The 18379-nt window shown below is 39.8% G+C and overlaps 2 protein-coding genes across 2 annotated transcripts in view; one reads left to right on the forward strand and one right to left on the reverse strand.

Moving 5' to 3' along the window:
* Positions 1–5666: 5666 nt before the first annotated feature.
* Positions 5667–13315, reverse strand: LOC128658030 (gastrula zinc finger protein XlCGF66.1-like). The gene is made up of 4 exons (XM_053712476.1): positions 13232–13315; positions 6892–7039; positions 6194–6235; positions 5667–5839 (listed from the first exon to the last, which is right to left on the reverse strand). The coding sequence occupies exons 1-4, from the start codon at positions 13313–13315 to the stop codon at positions 5667–5669; spliced, it is 447 nt and encodes a 148-aa protein (XP_053568451.1).
* A 1585-nt stretch (positions 13316–14900) lies between these two features.
* The window catches only part of LOC128658031 (uncharacterized), a 72806-nt gene continuing 69327 nt past the window's right edge, over positions 14901–18379 (forward strand). The window contains exon 1 of the mRNA XM_053712477.1: positions 14901–14982. Coding sequence (XP_053568452.1) covers positions 14901–14982 — 82 coding nt within the window. The remainder of the gene's footprint in view (positions 14983–18379) is intronic.

Consider the following 18379-nt stretch of genomic DNA (forward strand, 5'->3'; position numbering starts at 1 on the left):
GTGGTTAACTGGACCATTGCTAGACTGGCAGGAGATATTAAATAATCGCTACTCACATGATACAGTGGGCTACTTAGGAATAATCATAATTATGCCTTAATGATAATTTTAGGTTTCTATGTATTAAAGAAGAGTTGGTGCAACAGACTTTAAATAAAGATGACTGGACCAGATGTTAACTTGAGACAATATTCACTCCTCCCAAGACATATTCTTGGAGGCACTAAGAGTTATTAACAGAGTTTTAATTTTCTTATTTATCTGTGATACATCAGGAGTAGCAATTTCATCCATTATTATGGTTATATATTGTTTGTAGATATGTAGTTAGAGTGCTATTTAAGTTTGCTGTTCACATATAGGTTGTCCTAACACTACAATACTTTGCTTTTATGGGCGTAATCATGTCTGATTCTCTTTTTAAATAAAAGGGGACTCCCTGGCTTTCTATACATCTCCATTACACTGTTATGAGCAAAGCTAAGTATGGGTGGAGTGATTTAAATAAAGTTAGTAGACCAGTCAACATTGTGACACCTTGTAATTTGGTGATTGGTTAAGCAAAACATGGCCATATTGTTTGACTAAGATCCTAATCCTATAATATAAAAGGCCAAGTGTGTTTGTCCGAAGCTGTCATGCGCAGTAGAGACTGAGTGCGAGGACAAACACACCTGGCCTTAAAGGGACAGTCAAGTATAAATTAAACTTTCATTATTCAGATAGGACTTTTAATTTTAATTGACTTTCCAATTTACTTTTATCATCAAATTTGCTTTTTTCTCTTGGTATTCTTAGTTTAAACTAAACATAGGTAGGCTCATATGCTAATTTCTAAGCCTTTGAGGGCTGCCTCTTATCACATTCTTTTTAAATCTCTTTTCAACACAAAGAGACAGAAAGTACACGTGGGCTATATAGATAACACTGTGTTCAGGCACAGAAAGTTATTTAAGATCTAGCACAATACAATGATAAATTTAAGACAATAGATAATAAACAGTCACAGTCATGTGATCAGGGGGCTGGAAGAAGCTTCCTAGATACAAGGTAATCACAAAGGTAAAAAGTACATTAATATAACTGTGTTGGCTATGCAAAACTGGGGAATGAGTAATAAAGGGATTATCTATCTTTTAAAACAATAACAATTCTATGGTTGACTGTCACTTTAATCCAACTGACCTGGCATCTGATCCGCCGCAAGAATGGTAGGTGTGACGGGGCCGGGCGGGCGTGACATGGGCGGGGCCGGAGGGTGTGACATGGGCGGGACAGGATGCCGTGGCCGACTGGCCGTGAGAGCTCTAAAGAGGGGGGATAGAGAGAGCAGTAGAACTGGCCGTGAGAGAGAGAGAGCTCTAAAGAGGGGGGATAGAGATAGCAGAAGAGGGGGGATAAAGAGAGGGAGAGAGCAAAAGAGGGGGGAGAGAGCAAAAGAAAGGGGGAGAGAGCAAGAGCAAAAGAGAGGGGGAGAAAGAGAACAAAAGAGGGAGGGAGAGAGAGGAAAAGAGAGGGGGAAGAGAAAGGAGAGGGAGAGCAAAAGAGAGAGGGGGAGAGAGTGCAAAAGAGGGGGAGAGAGAGCAAAAGAGGGAGAGAGACAGCAAAAAGAGAGGGAGAGAAACAGCAAAAGAGAGAGGGAGAGAAACAGCAAAAGAGAGAGGGAGAGAAACAGCAAAAGAGAGAGGGAGAGAGAGCAAAAGAAAGAGGGAGAGAGAGCAAAAGAAAGAGGGAGAGAGAGAGCAAAAGTGAGAGGGAGAGAGAGAGCAAAAGTGAGAGGGAGAGAGAGAGCAAAAGTGAGAGGGAGAGCAAAAGAGAGGGGGAGAGAGGAGAGAGAGCAAAAGAGAGGGGGAGAGAGCGCAAAAGAGAGGGGGCGAGAGCGCAAAAAGAGAGGGGGAGAGAGCGCAAAAGAGAGGGGAGAGAGAGCAAAAGAGAGGGGAGAGAGAGCAAAAGAGAGGGGAGAGAGAGCAAAAAAGAGAGGGAGAGGGAGCAAAAGAGTGAGGGGAGAGAGAAAGAGCAAAAGAGAGGGGAGAGAAAAAGAGAGAGCAAAAGAGAGCAAAAGAGGGGGAAGAGAGAGAGCAAAAGAGAGGAAGAGAGACAGCAAAAAAGAGGGGGGAGAGAGAGAACAAAAGAGAGGGAGAGATACAGCAAAAGAGAGATGGGAGAGAGCAAAAGAGAAGGGGGAGAGAGAGCAAAAGGGGAGAGAGAGAGCAAAAGAGAGGGGGAGAGAGAGAGCAAAAGAGGGGGGAGAGAGCAAAAGAGGTGGAGCGAGAGAGCACAAAAGGGAGAGGAAGAGAGCGCAAAAGAGAGGAGGGAGAGAGCAAAAGAGAGGGAGAGATACAGTAAAAGAGGGAGGGGGGAGAGAGTAAAAGAGAGAGGGGGAGAGAGAGAGTAAAAGAGAGAGGGGGAGAGAGAGTGAGAGTAAAAGAGAGAGGGGGAGAGAGAGAGCGCAAAAGAGAGGGGAAGAGAGTGCAAAAGAAAGGGAGAGAGAGCAAAAGAGAGGGGAAGAGAGAGAACAAAAGAGAGGGGGGGGATAGCAAGGAGTGGGACTGCTGTACTGCAAAAAATGGCACGTGTGAACGGGCTTTAGGACTAGTATTAATATAAAAGCATAATTGATATTTACAGCCAATTTTGCAGCATTTAAAAATGTTTCATTTATAAGTAGATGTGTGTGTATATATATATATATATATTATGGGTTAAGGTCCTCCTTGTTTTTTTGTTTTTCCCTCATTGTGGATTAAAAGGCTTTTCTGCATTTGATACTGCGTTGTCTGCACTATCAGTATTACCATTTATCTTTAGCCAGGTTTGGGCTACTGGGACTTTGCACATTTACACCTACAGCAGTGCTCTAGGCTGTTGATTGGATGGTGTGTGCCACTTCCCCTGTACAGTTTTTTTATATATATATATATATATATGTATACATGCACATATTTGTGTATATATGTGTATACATGTGTATTTATGTTTACATTTGAGTCAGAAAGAACTGGCTGAAAGAATGCACTGAATAGCACCTCAGTTTACCAAATTTCATATTACCTATTCTTATGGAAGGGAGATAGGCCAAAAATAAAACTTAACTTTTATTAAGATAAAAATAAAATTAAAAATACATGAATGGCTGTGTGGAAATGATTGGCACCTAAATTATAGGCTCAACTATGGTAAGACCTATTGATATAAGTGGCTGGTCATTGTGTGAGAATAGACCCACAGTATGTGGGTTCATAAAATGAAACTTGTTTATGTGAATACATTCAACATGTATACTATAAGGTGCAACAGTGAAATATGTTTGTGCTTAGTTGTAAACTTTAATTCACATGGCATATTAAGTTATGCATTATAATAAATTATCCCGTTCAAAGCAGCCCCTCTGTATATTGTATTTTATTTGTGAGAGCCCTCTATAGCAATACCAAGATCATGGAATTTATTTTTTAAAAATGGTGTTTAACAGTAATATACATTGAGATCCATATATCTGGCTGTCTTATAATAATACAATGTAACTTTGGAAACAGCACACAATTTTGTAGCAGTCCACAGAGTAGGCTTACCATGCCCATTAACAAATGAAATTAATAAATTCTCAGCTGCTTAAAATGTAAAAGAAGACCTTTATTTTTCACATCAATCCAGGGTCCAACAAACTGTAGCAACATTTTGGGCACACACTTAGCCCTTATTCATGCTTATGAATAAGGGATAAGTGTATCCCTGAAACATTGCTACAGTTTGTTGGACCCTGCATTGATGTTTTATAATAATAACAGAAGGCAATATACCTGATAGCAATATTCCCTTAGCTATTTGGATGCGGATATTGTATAATTAAATTATCAAAGGTTTAGACTTGCAAATAATTTGTATGAGGTGTAATCTATGATCACAAAATTAATTGAACACTAGTTTTCATAGCTGGTCACTGTCTCTTTAAATTTTAAGATAATATCAGGATTCAATATGCCTAAAATTAATTTAATCTAATTGATTTTAATAAAATCGAGTATGATTTAATGCAGCATATGATTCCAATGTTATTTTGTCAAATGTAGCCTATGTAAAAGGCTTAAATTACAAAGAAAGAATGAATGTATATTAGTACACAATTTGTTTCAAGTTCAAAATATTTACATACAAAGACCTGCAATGTGTAGAAATGTGTGGGCATGTGCATGTACTATTCACATGAAGCAGAGTGTGAGAGAAAAGAGAGGACATGTGTATGTGCTATTCACATAAATCAGAGGGTGAGAGATAATAGAGGGCATGTGTGTGTACTATTCTCACAAAGCAGAGGGTGAGAGAGAATATAGGGCATGTGTATGTACTATTCACATAAAGTAGAGTGTGAGAGAAAAGAGAGGACATGTGTATGTACTATACACATAAATCAGAGGGTGAGAGATGATAGAGGGCATGTGTATATACTATTTACATAAAGCAGAGGATGAGAGAGAATAGAGGGCATGTGTATATACTATTCACATAAAGCAGAGGATTAGAGAGAATAGGGGGCATGTGTGTGTAGTATTCACATAAAGCAGAGGGTGAGAGAGAATAGAGGGCATGTGATACTATTCACATAAAGCAGAGGGTGAGAGAGAAGAGAGGGCATGCATGTACTATTCACATAAAGCAGAGGGCGAAAGAGAATAGAGGGCTTGTGTGTTTTGTATTCACATAAAGCAGAGGGTGAGAGAGAATAGAGGGCATGTGTATATACTATCCACATAAAGCAGAGGGTGAGAGGGAAGAGAGGGCATGTGTGTGTGTGTGTGTGAGAAGTATTTGCAAAAAAAAAAGGTGAGAGAGAAGGGAAGACAAGGTATGCGTTTGCATTAAAGGGACAGTCAACACAAAAATTGTTATTGTTTAAAAAGATAGATAACGCCTTTACTACCCATTCCCCAGCTTTGCACAAAAAACATGGTTATATTAACATACGTTATAACCTTTAAACCTCTAAATTTCTGTTTGCTTCTAAGTCCCTAAAGACAGCCCCCTGATCACATGCTTTTGTATTTGCTTTTTTACATCAGGGGAAGCTAGTTCATGTGATCCATATAGATAACATTGTGCTGACGCCCGAGGATTCCAACAACATAGCACTAATTGGCTTAAATGCAAGTCAATAGATAAAGTCATGTGATCAGGGGGCAGTCAGAAGATGCTTAGAAACAAGGTAATCACAGAGGTAAAAAGTGTATTAATATAACCCTGTTTTCTGTGCAAAACTAGGGAATGGGTAATAAATGGATTATCTATCTTTTAAAACAATAACATTTTTTGAGTTGACTGTCCCTTTAAATAGATTGCATAATTGCAACCTGTCTGTACTGAGGCTCATCATTTACATAGTTATTGATAGGGGTACATTATTTCATAATCTGAGTTTGTTAATTGTTAAGCTTATACCATAGATCACTCACCTTCAGAGACATCTGATGGAGAACTTGTACAAAATATTCAGCCATGTGCTCCTGTCTCTAGATTTTCATTACTGTGACCTGTTAGTTCTAATAAAGAATAAAATTAGTTTTTTGGTTAAATGGATTTAAGTGCAGTAATATTACACAACACACCAGTATTTTATTGTAATTAGTTTGTCTTCAGGTCCATCATTTACACAATTATTAGTAAAGACTAAATCATTTCAGAATCTGAGTTTTCAAATAAATGGTAAAGAAAACATTAACAGCAGCTTCTGCCATAGATCTGTTACCTGCAGATACGTCTGATGGGGTCTCCACTGGCAGAATATTCTGTACAAGTTCTGCATCTGCTCCTGGGTCTATATTTTCATCACTGTGACCTGTTAATTCTAATAGAGAATACAATTATTTTATTTGTTAAATGGATATGAAACGTTAAAAAAAAGCATTTTAATATGTATTCAATTAAAAAACTATTAAAAAATGGATATGTTAAAAAAAGCATTTTAATATGTATTCAATTAAAAAACTATTAAAAAACTGGCACTTTCATTCATCAAAATTGACATTGCACCGGATTTTAAAGTTTTCTTCTGAAACGCCAGATCGCCGATGCCCCACGCCTGCTTCATCCTGGTTAACTTACCCAGCAATAACGAAACCGGCCTCAGGCAATGATTCACCCGAGGGGGGGGGGGGGGGGGAAGCCGTGATTGGAGGATGCTGGAATTGTCATTATGGACGTATGAAGAGGCTTGCGACGGGCTGGTGAAGCGCTGGAGCGGCTTTAAGAAGAAAAGGTAAGTATTTAAAGAAAACGGGTGAGATATAAACTATCATGAATGTAAGCGCCCCTGTTTTTAATAGTATTTTTTAAAAACCAGGCACTCATTCTTGAAAGTTTACATTCACTTTAAAGGGACATGAAACCCAATTTTTTTATTTCATGATTTAGAAAGAGCGTGCAATTTTAAACAACTTTCTAATTGACTTCTATTATCTAATTTGCTTCATTGTCTTTATATCCTTTGCTGAAAAGCATATTTAGATAGGCTCAGTAGCTGCTGATTGGTGGCTGCACATAAATGCCTCATGTGATTGGCTCACCCATGTTCATTGATATTTTTTCAACAAGCATATCTAAAGAATGAAGCAAATTAGATAATAGAAGTCAATTGGAAAGTTGTTTAAAAATGTATTCTCTATCTGAATCATAAAAGAAAAAAATTGGGTTTAGTGTCCCTTTAATTTATATATTTTATATGAAAAAAGTAATATTAACATACATAAACTGATATATAATGGATGTAACATTAATCTCTCTTGACTCTTTAAATTTGTTTTTATTATTTTTGTTGGGTATCAAACTAGTTTATAATCAGTCCTGTCTGTAGTGTATGTGCATTTCCTGAGTGAGATATTTATTACTACACAACGTTACCTGAGCTCTCATTTCCTGGGACCTCCATAGTCCTTAGTGCTTGGTGAGTCTCCATCATGACGTCCTTGTAAAGCTCCTTGTGTCCCTCTATATACTCCCACTCCTCCATAGAGAAATACACGGCAACATCATCACACTTTATAGGCACCTGAAACACACATCTCATTTAGCGCTGACACAGGGACTGGTTCTGTCACAGACTTTTACTGACAGAGCCAAGGTAATATTACTGAGAATATGCAGAGACACGGACAGAAGGCAAGAAATACATACAGGGCCAGATGGGTCAGTAAAGGGTGTCACTGTGCCCTAACACTAATATAATGTCACATTCCCCAGCAGTGCTCACCTCTTTGCTCCGCTCTTTATCTGCCATCAATATCTATGTTTCTATGGTCTGAGTGAGCTGAAGTTAATGTTAGTGAGATGGTCTGGGTAAGGTGAAGTGTTGGTAAGATGGTCTGGGTGAGCTGAAGTTAGAGTTATTGAGATGGTTTGGGTGAGCTGAAGTTAGGGTTATTGAGATGATCTGGGTGAGCTGAAGTTAGGGTTATTGAAATGGTCTGGATGAGCTGAAGTTAGGGTTATTGAGATGGTCTGGGTGGGCTGAAGTTAGGGTTATTGAGATGGCTTGAGTGAGATGAAGTAAGGGTTATTGAGATGATCTGGGTGAGCTGAAGTTAGGGTTATTGAAATGGTCTGGATGAGCTGAAGTTAGGGTTATTGAGATGGCTTAGGTGAGCTTAAGTAAGGGTTATTGAGATGGTCTGGGTGAGCTGAAGTTAGGGTTAGTGAGAGGTCTGAGGGGCTGAAGTTAAGGTTAGTGAGATGGTCTGGGTGAGCTGAAGTTAGGGTTAGTGAGATGGTCTGGGTGAGCTGAAGTTAGGGAGATGGTCTGGGTGAGCTGAAGTTAATGTTTGTGAGATGGTCTGGTTAAGGTGAAGTTAGGGTTTCAGAGATGGTCTGGTTAATCTAATATCTAATACTAAACATGTGACCAGCTGCATGTAGAGCAAGTAATTTATACAGTGACAAAGTGCGACAATATTTATAAAGCATGTTTGTCAAATATCATGGGATGATACATTTATTTAATTATATTTAATAGCATCAGAAGTCCTGAGAAGCAAGAGAAGGGTGACTGTATACAGGAATATGTAGAATAAGATGATAAATCATGAAGCAGATGTAAAATAAAAGGGTTAGATTACAAGTGGAGCACTAATTAGATTTAGCCTGAGGAAGGGACGGGAGCCCCAACATGTTGCTCTGTCCTGTTGCCTTATATACATTAGTAAAATAATTGAAGAGTTTTGGTGTGCCCTTTCTTTATGTTCCTAAACCTTTTGCACTTGTCGGGTTGTGCTGGGACTACGAGTTGAAAGTAAAAAGTTATTGCTCCAGCGCTAACCCGATGAGTGCAAAAAGTCGAACTTATATAATTGCAATAACCTATTCCCACCATAGAAGTCAATGGAGAAAAAACACCTTACTCACGTTGTCACGAATACCTCAGGATTCAGCTGAGAAAGGGTTAATTCTGATCAGCTTGTGAGCTAAAAACAGTTATCTGCTTTTCAAGAATAATTGTGTCCTAGGTTTGTGTTTCTTTGAAGTGCCAGGAGCATCATAAATGCTTGGCAGTGTAAACAGGATAGAGTTTTATGGCTTAGACTGTCAGGAGAATACATGATAGAAAACAGGGCCTCAGTCACAGAAACTGATAAGGTCACTAAAAGGACATTGGTATTATGTATATATGTGTTTAAAACTGTTATGGCATTAAGTGAAGGGAAATCTGTCATATCTGGTATCAAATTGATTCTCCCAATGAAACCAAGAGAGTACCGGTCAGTATATCTGACTATAGAGTGGCCTATCAGAAATTATAATGGGTTCTATAATTTCAGGCAAAAAACTTAGTTTATTGAAGGTCATAAAGGTTTCTTAGCCCGCCCAGGAGGGTGTGGTCAGGCAACCTGATATATGGAAAATAGGTATAGGAAGCTTATTTTTCAGCTATGAGATGTTCATTCTACATGGGAGGCTGTTTGCTACAGTGTGAGTGACCATTTTCTCTTGCCCATCTCCCTGGGGAAGACTTATAAGCTAGGAAAGTATTGGGTCTGCTATTTGTTTGTGTGTGTAATTTTATTTGTAACAACTTTTTATTAATAATGCATTGTGCATAATAATTTTGGCATAATAAATAATTCCTTTATTAAGTTTGGCCTTTGGCTAATAATTGAACTACGTTACTGAAAGAGACTGGAATATTAGAACTGTATAATTTAGGTTATTTTCTGCTAAATTGTATTTAGAGAGTTAATGTCTGGGTTTTTTCTTAGGATTTTCCCTTTAATAAATTTTAAGTGGTGGCAGTTTTGGAGCTATATGGTTGTTAGTTTAGTGGGGGTGGCATTAAAGGGGAGTTTTGGGCATTTCTTTTACGTCTAGTACAGACTAGGGAGTGTTGTTAACCCTTGCACCCACGGAACTAAATCACAAGCTGGCCTGGTGTGGCTAGATTGTGACCTATTAGTGAGAGTAGAAGGGGTCCGATAACCCTTTCTGTGCCAAATAAGTGACTGGCGCAGGGTTGGATAACCTTGGTTCGTCACACAGGCGCCAACCCAAATTGCCATCAGACCCCTACTCTAATAGCCCCTAAACTGCCACATAGCCCACTGCAAAGTCCCCACTAAACTATTAACCCCTAAACCGCCACCCCCCACATTGCAAAGTAATCTTCTGCACTATTAACCCCTAAACCCCCAACCCCAACATGGTAATTTACCGATTACATTATTAACCCCTTAGCCACCAGCCCACCAACACAAAGTAACCCACTACACTATTAACCCCTAAACCGCCAGCCCCCCTAATGCAAATCAGCTCCCAAACATCTAAACCCACTAACCTAACACCCCCTAAAATAGACTAACCCTACCTTTTAAAAAAAAAAAAAAAAACTACCTTTAACAAAATAAAAAAACTTACCTTAAGTAATTTGTTTTTGTAATGGTAGTTTTATTTTTGTAATCTTAGTTTTTTTTTACTGTAATAGTAGGGTTTTTATTTTTGTAATGGTAGGTTGTTTTTTTTAACAGTAATGTTAGTTTTTTTATTTTAAGAGTTAAGGTTAGTTAGTTTTTTTTATTTCTCAGGTAAGGTAGTAAGGCTATTTTTTTAAAGGTAGGGTTAGTCTATTTTGGGTTAACTTAGGGGTGTTAGGTTAGGGGTGTTAGATGTTAGTGTGTTAATTTGCGTTGGGGGGCCAGTGGCTTAAGGGATAATAGTGTAGTCGGGACTTTGCGATGTGGGGGGCTGGAGTTTTAGGGGTTAATAGTGTATAGCGGTAGTTTGCGATGTGGGGTTTAGGGGGTCATAGTGAAGTTTAGTACAATTGTTTTTTCCGGACAAACTCTTTATGTGACTTTTCAGGTCAACTTGTAATAAGAGCGCAAATTATTTCTAAATGCTACCCATAGAAAATATGGGGAGCATAAATTACCGCGAGTTTGCACTAAGGAATTTGCGATAATTTGAACAGTGTGCCACTTATAAACCTTTGTGCTCAACTCATAATCTAGCCCTAAGTGTAGTAGCTCCCTGAATCACGAGATTTGTTAAGCCTGGCAGAGTTCCCAATTATCCTGTAATTTATAGGATTATCCCAAATTAGGAGCTCTATCCTAGTGTTTCTCAGTTCCTCATCTATTTATGACCCATCAGGCTGTGCCCCCGAATCAGTCTGTCCTGCCCAATCCCCCACCCAGACTGTACCCCTGAATCAGTCTGTCCTGCCCAATCCCCCACCCAGACTGTGCACCTGAATCAGTCTGTCCTGCCCAACCCCAACCCAGACTGTGCCCCTAAATTAGTCTGTCCTGCCCCTGCACCACCCAGACTGTGCCCCTAAATCAGTCTGTCCTGCCCCTGCACCACCCAGACTGTGCCCCTAAATCAGTCTGTCCTGCCCCTGCACCACCCAGACTGTGCCCCTAAATCAGTCTGTCCTGCCCCTGCACCACCCAGACTATGCCCCTGAATCAGTCTGTCCTGCCCCTGCACCACCCAGACTGTGCCCCTGAATCAGTCTGTCCTGCCCCTGCACCACCCAGACTGTGCACCTGAATCAGTCTGTCCTGCCCCTGCACCACCCAGATTGTGCCCCTGAATCAGTCTGTCCTGTCCCTGCATCACCCAGATTATGCCCTTGAATCAGTCTGTCCTGCCCCTGCACCTCCCAGACTGTACCCCTGAATAAGTGTATCCTAGGATAAAATATATATTAATAAAGCTTAAATCTTGGCAATAAAGTGTCACATAGATCAGTAAATGACAAAATCCAAGGATGTGTATTATTGCTCCTTATACCTCCTACTACCTTTTGTACAAATGCGCTTGTGCTTCTGTTTCCCTACTTCATACCATTATACTGTGTCAGGTATTGCTCTGTGACAAGATGTTTACTCTTAATATTTAGTTAAAATGTTTAATATCACCTTTTTCTGCTCTACTAATCTCACAGTGTCTTTCAAACACGTTAATAACAAAATAACATTTTTATTACCAGCATAATCATCACTATATTTGTTTTTAAAACCTTTCACAATACTGTCACTAAACTAACACACATGCAAATGAGTAATTGTAACACACAGACTGTTCCTCACCCAAGCTCCTTCGCAAAGCCTACCTCTAACCCCCTATCCCTCACACACAGGCCCCTCCTCACCACCTAACCCCCCTCTTCCTCACAGAGTCCCTCCTCACATTTAACATTGTAGAAAGAAGGCAGCACACTCTGTATCTCAAGAAAAAACTGAAATTTATTCCGACATTGAATGTGGATACAAACACACTGACACGGGGCAAAAAAAGGGGCGTGTCCTTACGTTTCGAGCAATGCAGCACTTAGTCATAGGATGACAGGTAAGTACAAACAAGGTAAGTATATACCCTGCTGCCTCCAATCAGAACAATATAATTTATCATGGAGGGAACAAGGCACATAAAAATACAATATAGTTAAAATACAAAAGGATCGCTGAAGACATAACAAAAGAGAAAAGCATTCCTCAGCTATATTTAAAGAGAGAAATTGTCACTGTAAACAGATCATGATATTTTGATGGATACATTATGGCACTTAAAGATCAATATGCCATATATCTTAGGATCATGGTGAAACACATTGCAAATATGAGACACACTGCATAACAGACTCTAAGAAGAAGAGACCATAGAGACGTGGCTAATAAAATTCATAAGTTTGTTAAAGGCAATTAAGCCAAAAAGCATGCTCCGTATTAAATGTTGATAAACCTGCTCAAATAAATGGTGCAATAGCAGAGAAAGTACAAAAAAATCACATATGCAATTTTAAATTAGTATCTCAACAATAAACATTGTATAAAGGTGCATAACAATTTAAGACAGATTACATTATGGTACATACCGCGTGAACCCTGCATAACAATGGGTTATTAAAGAAAAGGAAAACCACCAATACTTCAAGCATACATATTATTTATAAGTTCACATTTGTCCAGAGTTATTACTGATAAATTACATTATTTCCAATGAGCTAAATATGGTATACCCAATACCGTTGGAATATATTTTATATATTAATCTCACAATGCATGCATCAAAGATGTTTTTACTCTATAAACAAACGTATGTACCATTTCTTATTTAAACCATGGGGCTCTCTAGTATTGAGTGTAAGGATCCAGAATAATTCCTTTTTCATAAGGATCTTGTACTTATTGCCACCTCTAGGTGGCAGTTTCACAACATCAATCACCTTAACATTCATGTTGGGGACATGTGTGAAGTGTAACCCATTAAAGTGGCTTGCTATGCTAGAATCCTTTACATAATTTTTAACATTCCTCTTATGCTCTCCTATCCTTGATCTGAGACATTGTGAGGTCTGGCCCACACACTGGGCCTTACATAGGTTACACTCCAAAAGGTAAACCACAAAAGTGGAAGCACAATTAGCATAATGAACCATTCTGTAAACTTCCCCTGTAGAAAACTACTGAAGGTGTCACCCTTTGATATAACTTCACATGTACCACAATTATATGTTACGCACTGAAAAGTGCCTTTTTTATTAAGCCAAGTAATTCTCCCTTTGCTCTGATTACTGGTCACCATACTAGGGGCAAGTTTACTTCCCAAAGTTGGTGCTTTCCTTGACACAAATTTAATGGCCCGCATGCCCCGTGTCAGTGTGTTTGTATTCACCGTCTAAGTTCCGTTTTTTTCTTGAGATACAGTGTGCTGCCTTCTTTCTACAATATTATTCTCCAGATTTACTCACTCTCTTTTTCTGGTGTGCACCTCTACACTTCAGCTGGATCATCGGGGAGCTGTTTGTTTTGTTCCGTTTGTGGACAGAGTTCATGATTGATCCCCAGAGGTGTTCCTGGAGCCATGCTGAATCTTTTTGCCTCACCATTTAACCCCTCTCCCTTCCACACTTTCTAACCCCCTCTAACACACAGCCCCCTTCTCACAATCTAACCCCTCTCCCTCACACACTTTTATCTCCTTAAAGGGACAGTTAACACAAAATGTTTCTACCCTTTAAATTGTTCCCAATGATCCATTTTACCTGCTGCAGTGTATTAAATTGTTTACAAGTAGCTGCTTTACCCTTACTTTGGCATTTGAAATAGCTGATTTAGCCTGTGGTATCCAAACCTATACTGAAAGTTTATATACCGAAGTCTAGGCTTTTGATAATCCTATGTAAACACAGTCAGAAGATGAAATTACACTTCCAGTGGGGTGCAGTATAGTTAAAGGGACAGTTAACCTGAATGTGTTCCCATAATATGTTATACCAGCTGCAGTGTATAAAGTGTAGAATAAATTGCTCATTTATGCTTCTTTTTGCAAACTAAAAAGCTGGAATTGCTGTTTGAAACCACAGCACATCAAAATAGGCTTGGCTTGCTGACAGATCAGATCTCATTATCTTATTAATCAAATGTTTTCCCTTCTTAGCTGTGTCTCTGTACAATACTTAGAAAGAAAAATAAATTGAAAATGAACAGTGAAAATAAACATTTTAGAGCTTTATCTCTTTCATCCCCTCTACCTTACACACAAAACCCTCCTCATCTGCTAACCCCCTCAGCGCCCCTCTCCCTCACATACAACCCCCATCTCACACTCATTTACATCCCCCTCCTCACCATCTTACCCCTCACACACAGCCCCTGACCCTCTCCTCACCATCTAACCCCTTTCACTTATACACAGCCCCCTCCTCACCATCTAAACCCTCTCCCTCATTCACATGCCCCTCCTCACCATCTAACCCCTCACACACAGCCCCTGGGCCCTGACCCTATCCTCACCATCTAACCCCTTTCACTCATACACAGCCCCCTCCTCACAATCTAACCCCTTTCCCTCACACACAGCCCCCTCCTCACAATCTAACCCCTTTCCCTCATTCACACCCCCCTCCTCACCATCTAACCCCTTTCACTCATACACAGCCCCCTCCTCACCATCTAACCCCTCTCCCTCACACACAGCCCCCTCCTCACAATCTAACCCCTTTCCCTCATTCACATCCCCCTCCTCACCATCTAACCCCTCACACACAGCCCTGGGCCCTGACCCTCTCCTCACCATCTAACCCCTTTCACTCATACACAGCCCCCTTCTCACCATCTAACCCCTCTCCCTCACACACGGTCCCCTCCTCACAATCTAACCCTTCTACGTCACACACGTCACCCACAGACCCATCCTCACCATCTAAGTTCTAACCGCTCTCCATCACATACGGACCCTTCCTCGCCCTCTTTTCTTTACAAAGCCCCTTCCTCGACTTCTAAACCCCCTCACACACAGCCCCCTCCTCAATGTCACAGCTCAAGGTGAACTCCGTTAATTCACATAAGATCTTACAATGTATGTCCCACAATGTTTTCTAGTAGTGGCTAGATCCCATAACGCTAAAGGACCGAAACATGTCACATGGTACAGAGGGGGTGGGTATTGAGTTAGCTAAGCTTAGTACCTACTTGCACTGGTGGTGTGTTTTACTGTGCGGTAAGTAATAATGATTATGTCGTTTGTAATTCACTTTGTCTGTGCAACTCTGTATTGTTATATGTCTGTGTATAAGATGTGTGTTGAGATAGATGGTACCTCTCTATTGTGTTCATGTCTGTGTATAAGGTGCTGTGTGTGAGAGAGACAGATGGTACCTCGTCTCTATAGTGTTATATGTCTGTATAAGGTTCTCTGTGTGTAAGGCATATGTTACCTCTCTCTATAGTGTTATGTTTATGTATAAGGTGCTGAGGGGTTATTGGTGTGAGACATATGTTACAACTCTAAAGTGTTATATGTCTGTGTATAAGGTGCTGTGTGTGAGAGAGACAGATGGTACCTCGTCTCTATAGTGTTATATGTCTGTATAAGGTTCTCTGTGTGTGAGGCATATGTTACCTCTCTCTATAGTGTTATGTTTATGTATAAGGTGCTGAAGGGTTATGGATGTGAGACGTATGTTGCCACTCTAAAGTGTTATATGTCTGTGTATAAGGGATTGTGTGTAAGAGACATATAGTAACTCTCAATAGTATTTTATTTATGTGTATAAAGGGCTGTGTGTGAGAGATAGATGGTACCTCCCTATAGTGTTATATGTCTGTGTATAAGGTGCTATGGGAGATAGATAGTACCTCTATTTGTCTGTGTATAAGGTGTTGTGTGTGAGAGACAGATGGTACCTCTGTATAGCGTTATATGTCTGTGTATAAGGTGCTGTGTGTGAGAGACAGATGGTACCTCTCTATAGTGTTATATGTCTGTGTTTAAGGTGCTGTGTATGTGTAATGTGTGTGAGACAGTAGTTATCCCTCTATAGTGTTATAAGTCTGTGTGCAATATATTGTGTGTGTGAGACAGATCGTACCTCTCAATAATGTTATATGTATGTGTATAAAGGGCTGTGTGTATGTGAGATAGATGGTACCTCTCTATAGTGTTATATGTCTGTGTATAAGGTCCTGGGAGGGAGGTGATGTGAGACAGATCATGGAACTGGTCTATAGTGTTATTTATATGTGTGCGTATAAGGTCCTGTGAGGGACTGTGTGTTAGAAAGATGACACCTCTCTATAATGTTATATGTATGTGTATAAGGTGTTGGGGAGAGGTGATGTGAGACAGTTGGTACCTCTCTATTTTGTTATGTCTGTGTATAAGGTGCTGTGTGTGCAAGATAGATGGTACCTCTCTATAGTGTTATGTGTTTGTGATAAGATGCTGTATGTGTAAGACAAATTGTACTGCTCTATAGTGTTATATATCTGTGTATAGGGTGCTGTGTTTGTGTGCGACATGGTACCTGTATCAAGTGTTATATGTCTATATATAAGGTGTTGTGTGTGTAACAAATGGTACCTCTCTATAGTGGTTTATGTATGTGTATAAGGGGCTGTGTGTGTTTAACAGATAGTACCTCTCTGTAGTGTTATTTGTCTGTGTGCGAGACATATGTTATCTCTCTATAGTGTTATATGCCTGTGTATAAGGTGCTCTGTGTGTGTGTGTCTAGTGTTATATGTCTGTTTATAAGGTGCTGGGGAGGGGCTGTGTGTGCGAGACAGATGGTACCTCTCTATAGTGTTATATATCTGTGTATAAGAGCTGTGTGTAAGAGAGACAGATAGTACCTGTTATAGGTCTGCGTTTTTACGGTGCTGGGGACGTGCTGTATATTTGTAATGTGTGTGTGAGACATCTGGTACTTCTCTATAGTGGTATATGTCTGTGTATAAGGTGCTGTTTTTGTACAAGTGCTGAGCAGAGATGGTCTGAGTGTGAGACACCTGTCTATAGTGTTAAATGTCTGTTTATATGGTGCTGGGGTGGGACTGTGTGTGTGAGACAGATGGTACCTCTCTATAGTGTTATTATATGTATGTGTATAAGGGGTGTGTGTGTGTGAAACAGATACTATCTCTCTATAGTGTTATTTATGTGTGTATACTATATATGTCTGTGTATAAGATGCTGTGTGTGAGAGACAGATAGTACCTCTCCATAGTGTTCTATGTCTGTGTATAAGGTGCTGGGGAGGTGCTGAGTGTGTGTGTGACAGGTGGTACCCCTTCATAGTGTCATATCTCTGTGTATAAGGTATGTGTGTGAGACAGATGGTACTTCTCTGTAGTGTTTATATGCCTGTATAAAGTGCTGTATAATGTGTGTGTGTGTTTGTAAGACTGATATTACCCCTCCATAGTTTCATATGTCTGTGTATAAGGTATGTGTGTGAGACAGATGGTACTTCTCTGTAGTGTTTATATGCCTGTATAAGGTGCTGTATAATGTGTGTAAGACCGATATTACCTCTCTATAGTGTTCTATGTCTGTGTATAAGGTGCTGGGGAGATGCTGAGTGTGTGTGTGTGACAGGTGGTACCCCTCCATAGTGTCATATGTCTGTGTATAAGGTATGTGTGTGAGACAGATGGTACTTCTCTGTAGTGTTTATATGCCTGTATAAAGTGCTGTATAATGTGTGTGTGTGTTTGTAAGACTGATATTACCCCTCCATAGTTTCATATGTCTGTGTATAAGGTATGTGTGTGAGACAGATGGTACTTCTCTGTAGTATTTATATGCCTGTATAAGGTGCTGTATAATGTGCGTAAGACCGATATTACCTCTATATAGTGTTCTATGTCTGTGTATAAGGTGCTGAGGAGGTGCTGAGTGTGTGTGTGACAGGTGGTACCTTTCTGTATTGTTGTCTGTGTATACGTTTTTGGGGAATGACTGACTGTGTATACAACTATAAAGAGACATATAAATTCTATATAGTGTTATATGTCTGTTTATAATGTACTGGGAAAGAAAAAGCACAGAAGCATCACCATCCTGGGGAGGGACTGTGTGTGTCAGCAGAAGGAACATTTCTATAATATTATACAAGGTACTGGGGCTATGTATGTACTAGAGAAACATTGTTCTTTTCTCTGATATATATCTGTATACAAGGTGCTGGGAAGAGGCTGTTTGTGTGAGACAGAGGGAACCTCTCTATAATATTATATATCTGTATATAAAGTGCTGGGAAGAGGCTGTGTGTGTGTGAGACTGAGGGAACCTCTCTATAATATTATATATCTGTATATAAAGTGCTGGGAAGAGGTTGTGTGTGTGTGTGTGAGACAGAGGGAACCTCTCTATAATATTATATATCTGTATATATGGTACTAGAGAGGGGGCTGTGTTTGTGTGAGACAGAGGGAACCTCTCTATAATATTATATATCTGTATACAAGGTGCAGGGAAGAGGCTGTTTGTGTGAGACAGAGGGAACCTCTCTATAATATTATATATCTGTATATATGGTACTAGAGAGGGGGCTGTGTTTGTGTGAGACAGAGGGAACCTCTCTATAATATTATATATCTGTATACAAGGTGCA

Source organism: Bombina bombina, chromosome 4 (assembly GCF_027579735.1).
Source record: "Bombina bombina isolate aBomBom1 chromosome 4, aBomBom1.pri, whole genome shotgun sequence".
NCBI lineage: Eukaryota > Metazoa > Chordata > Amphibia > Anura > Bombinatoridae > Bombina > Bombina bombina.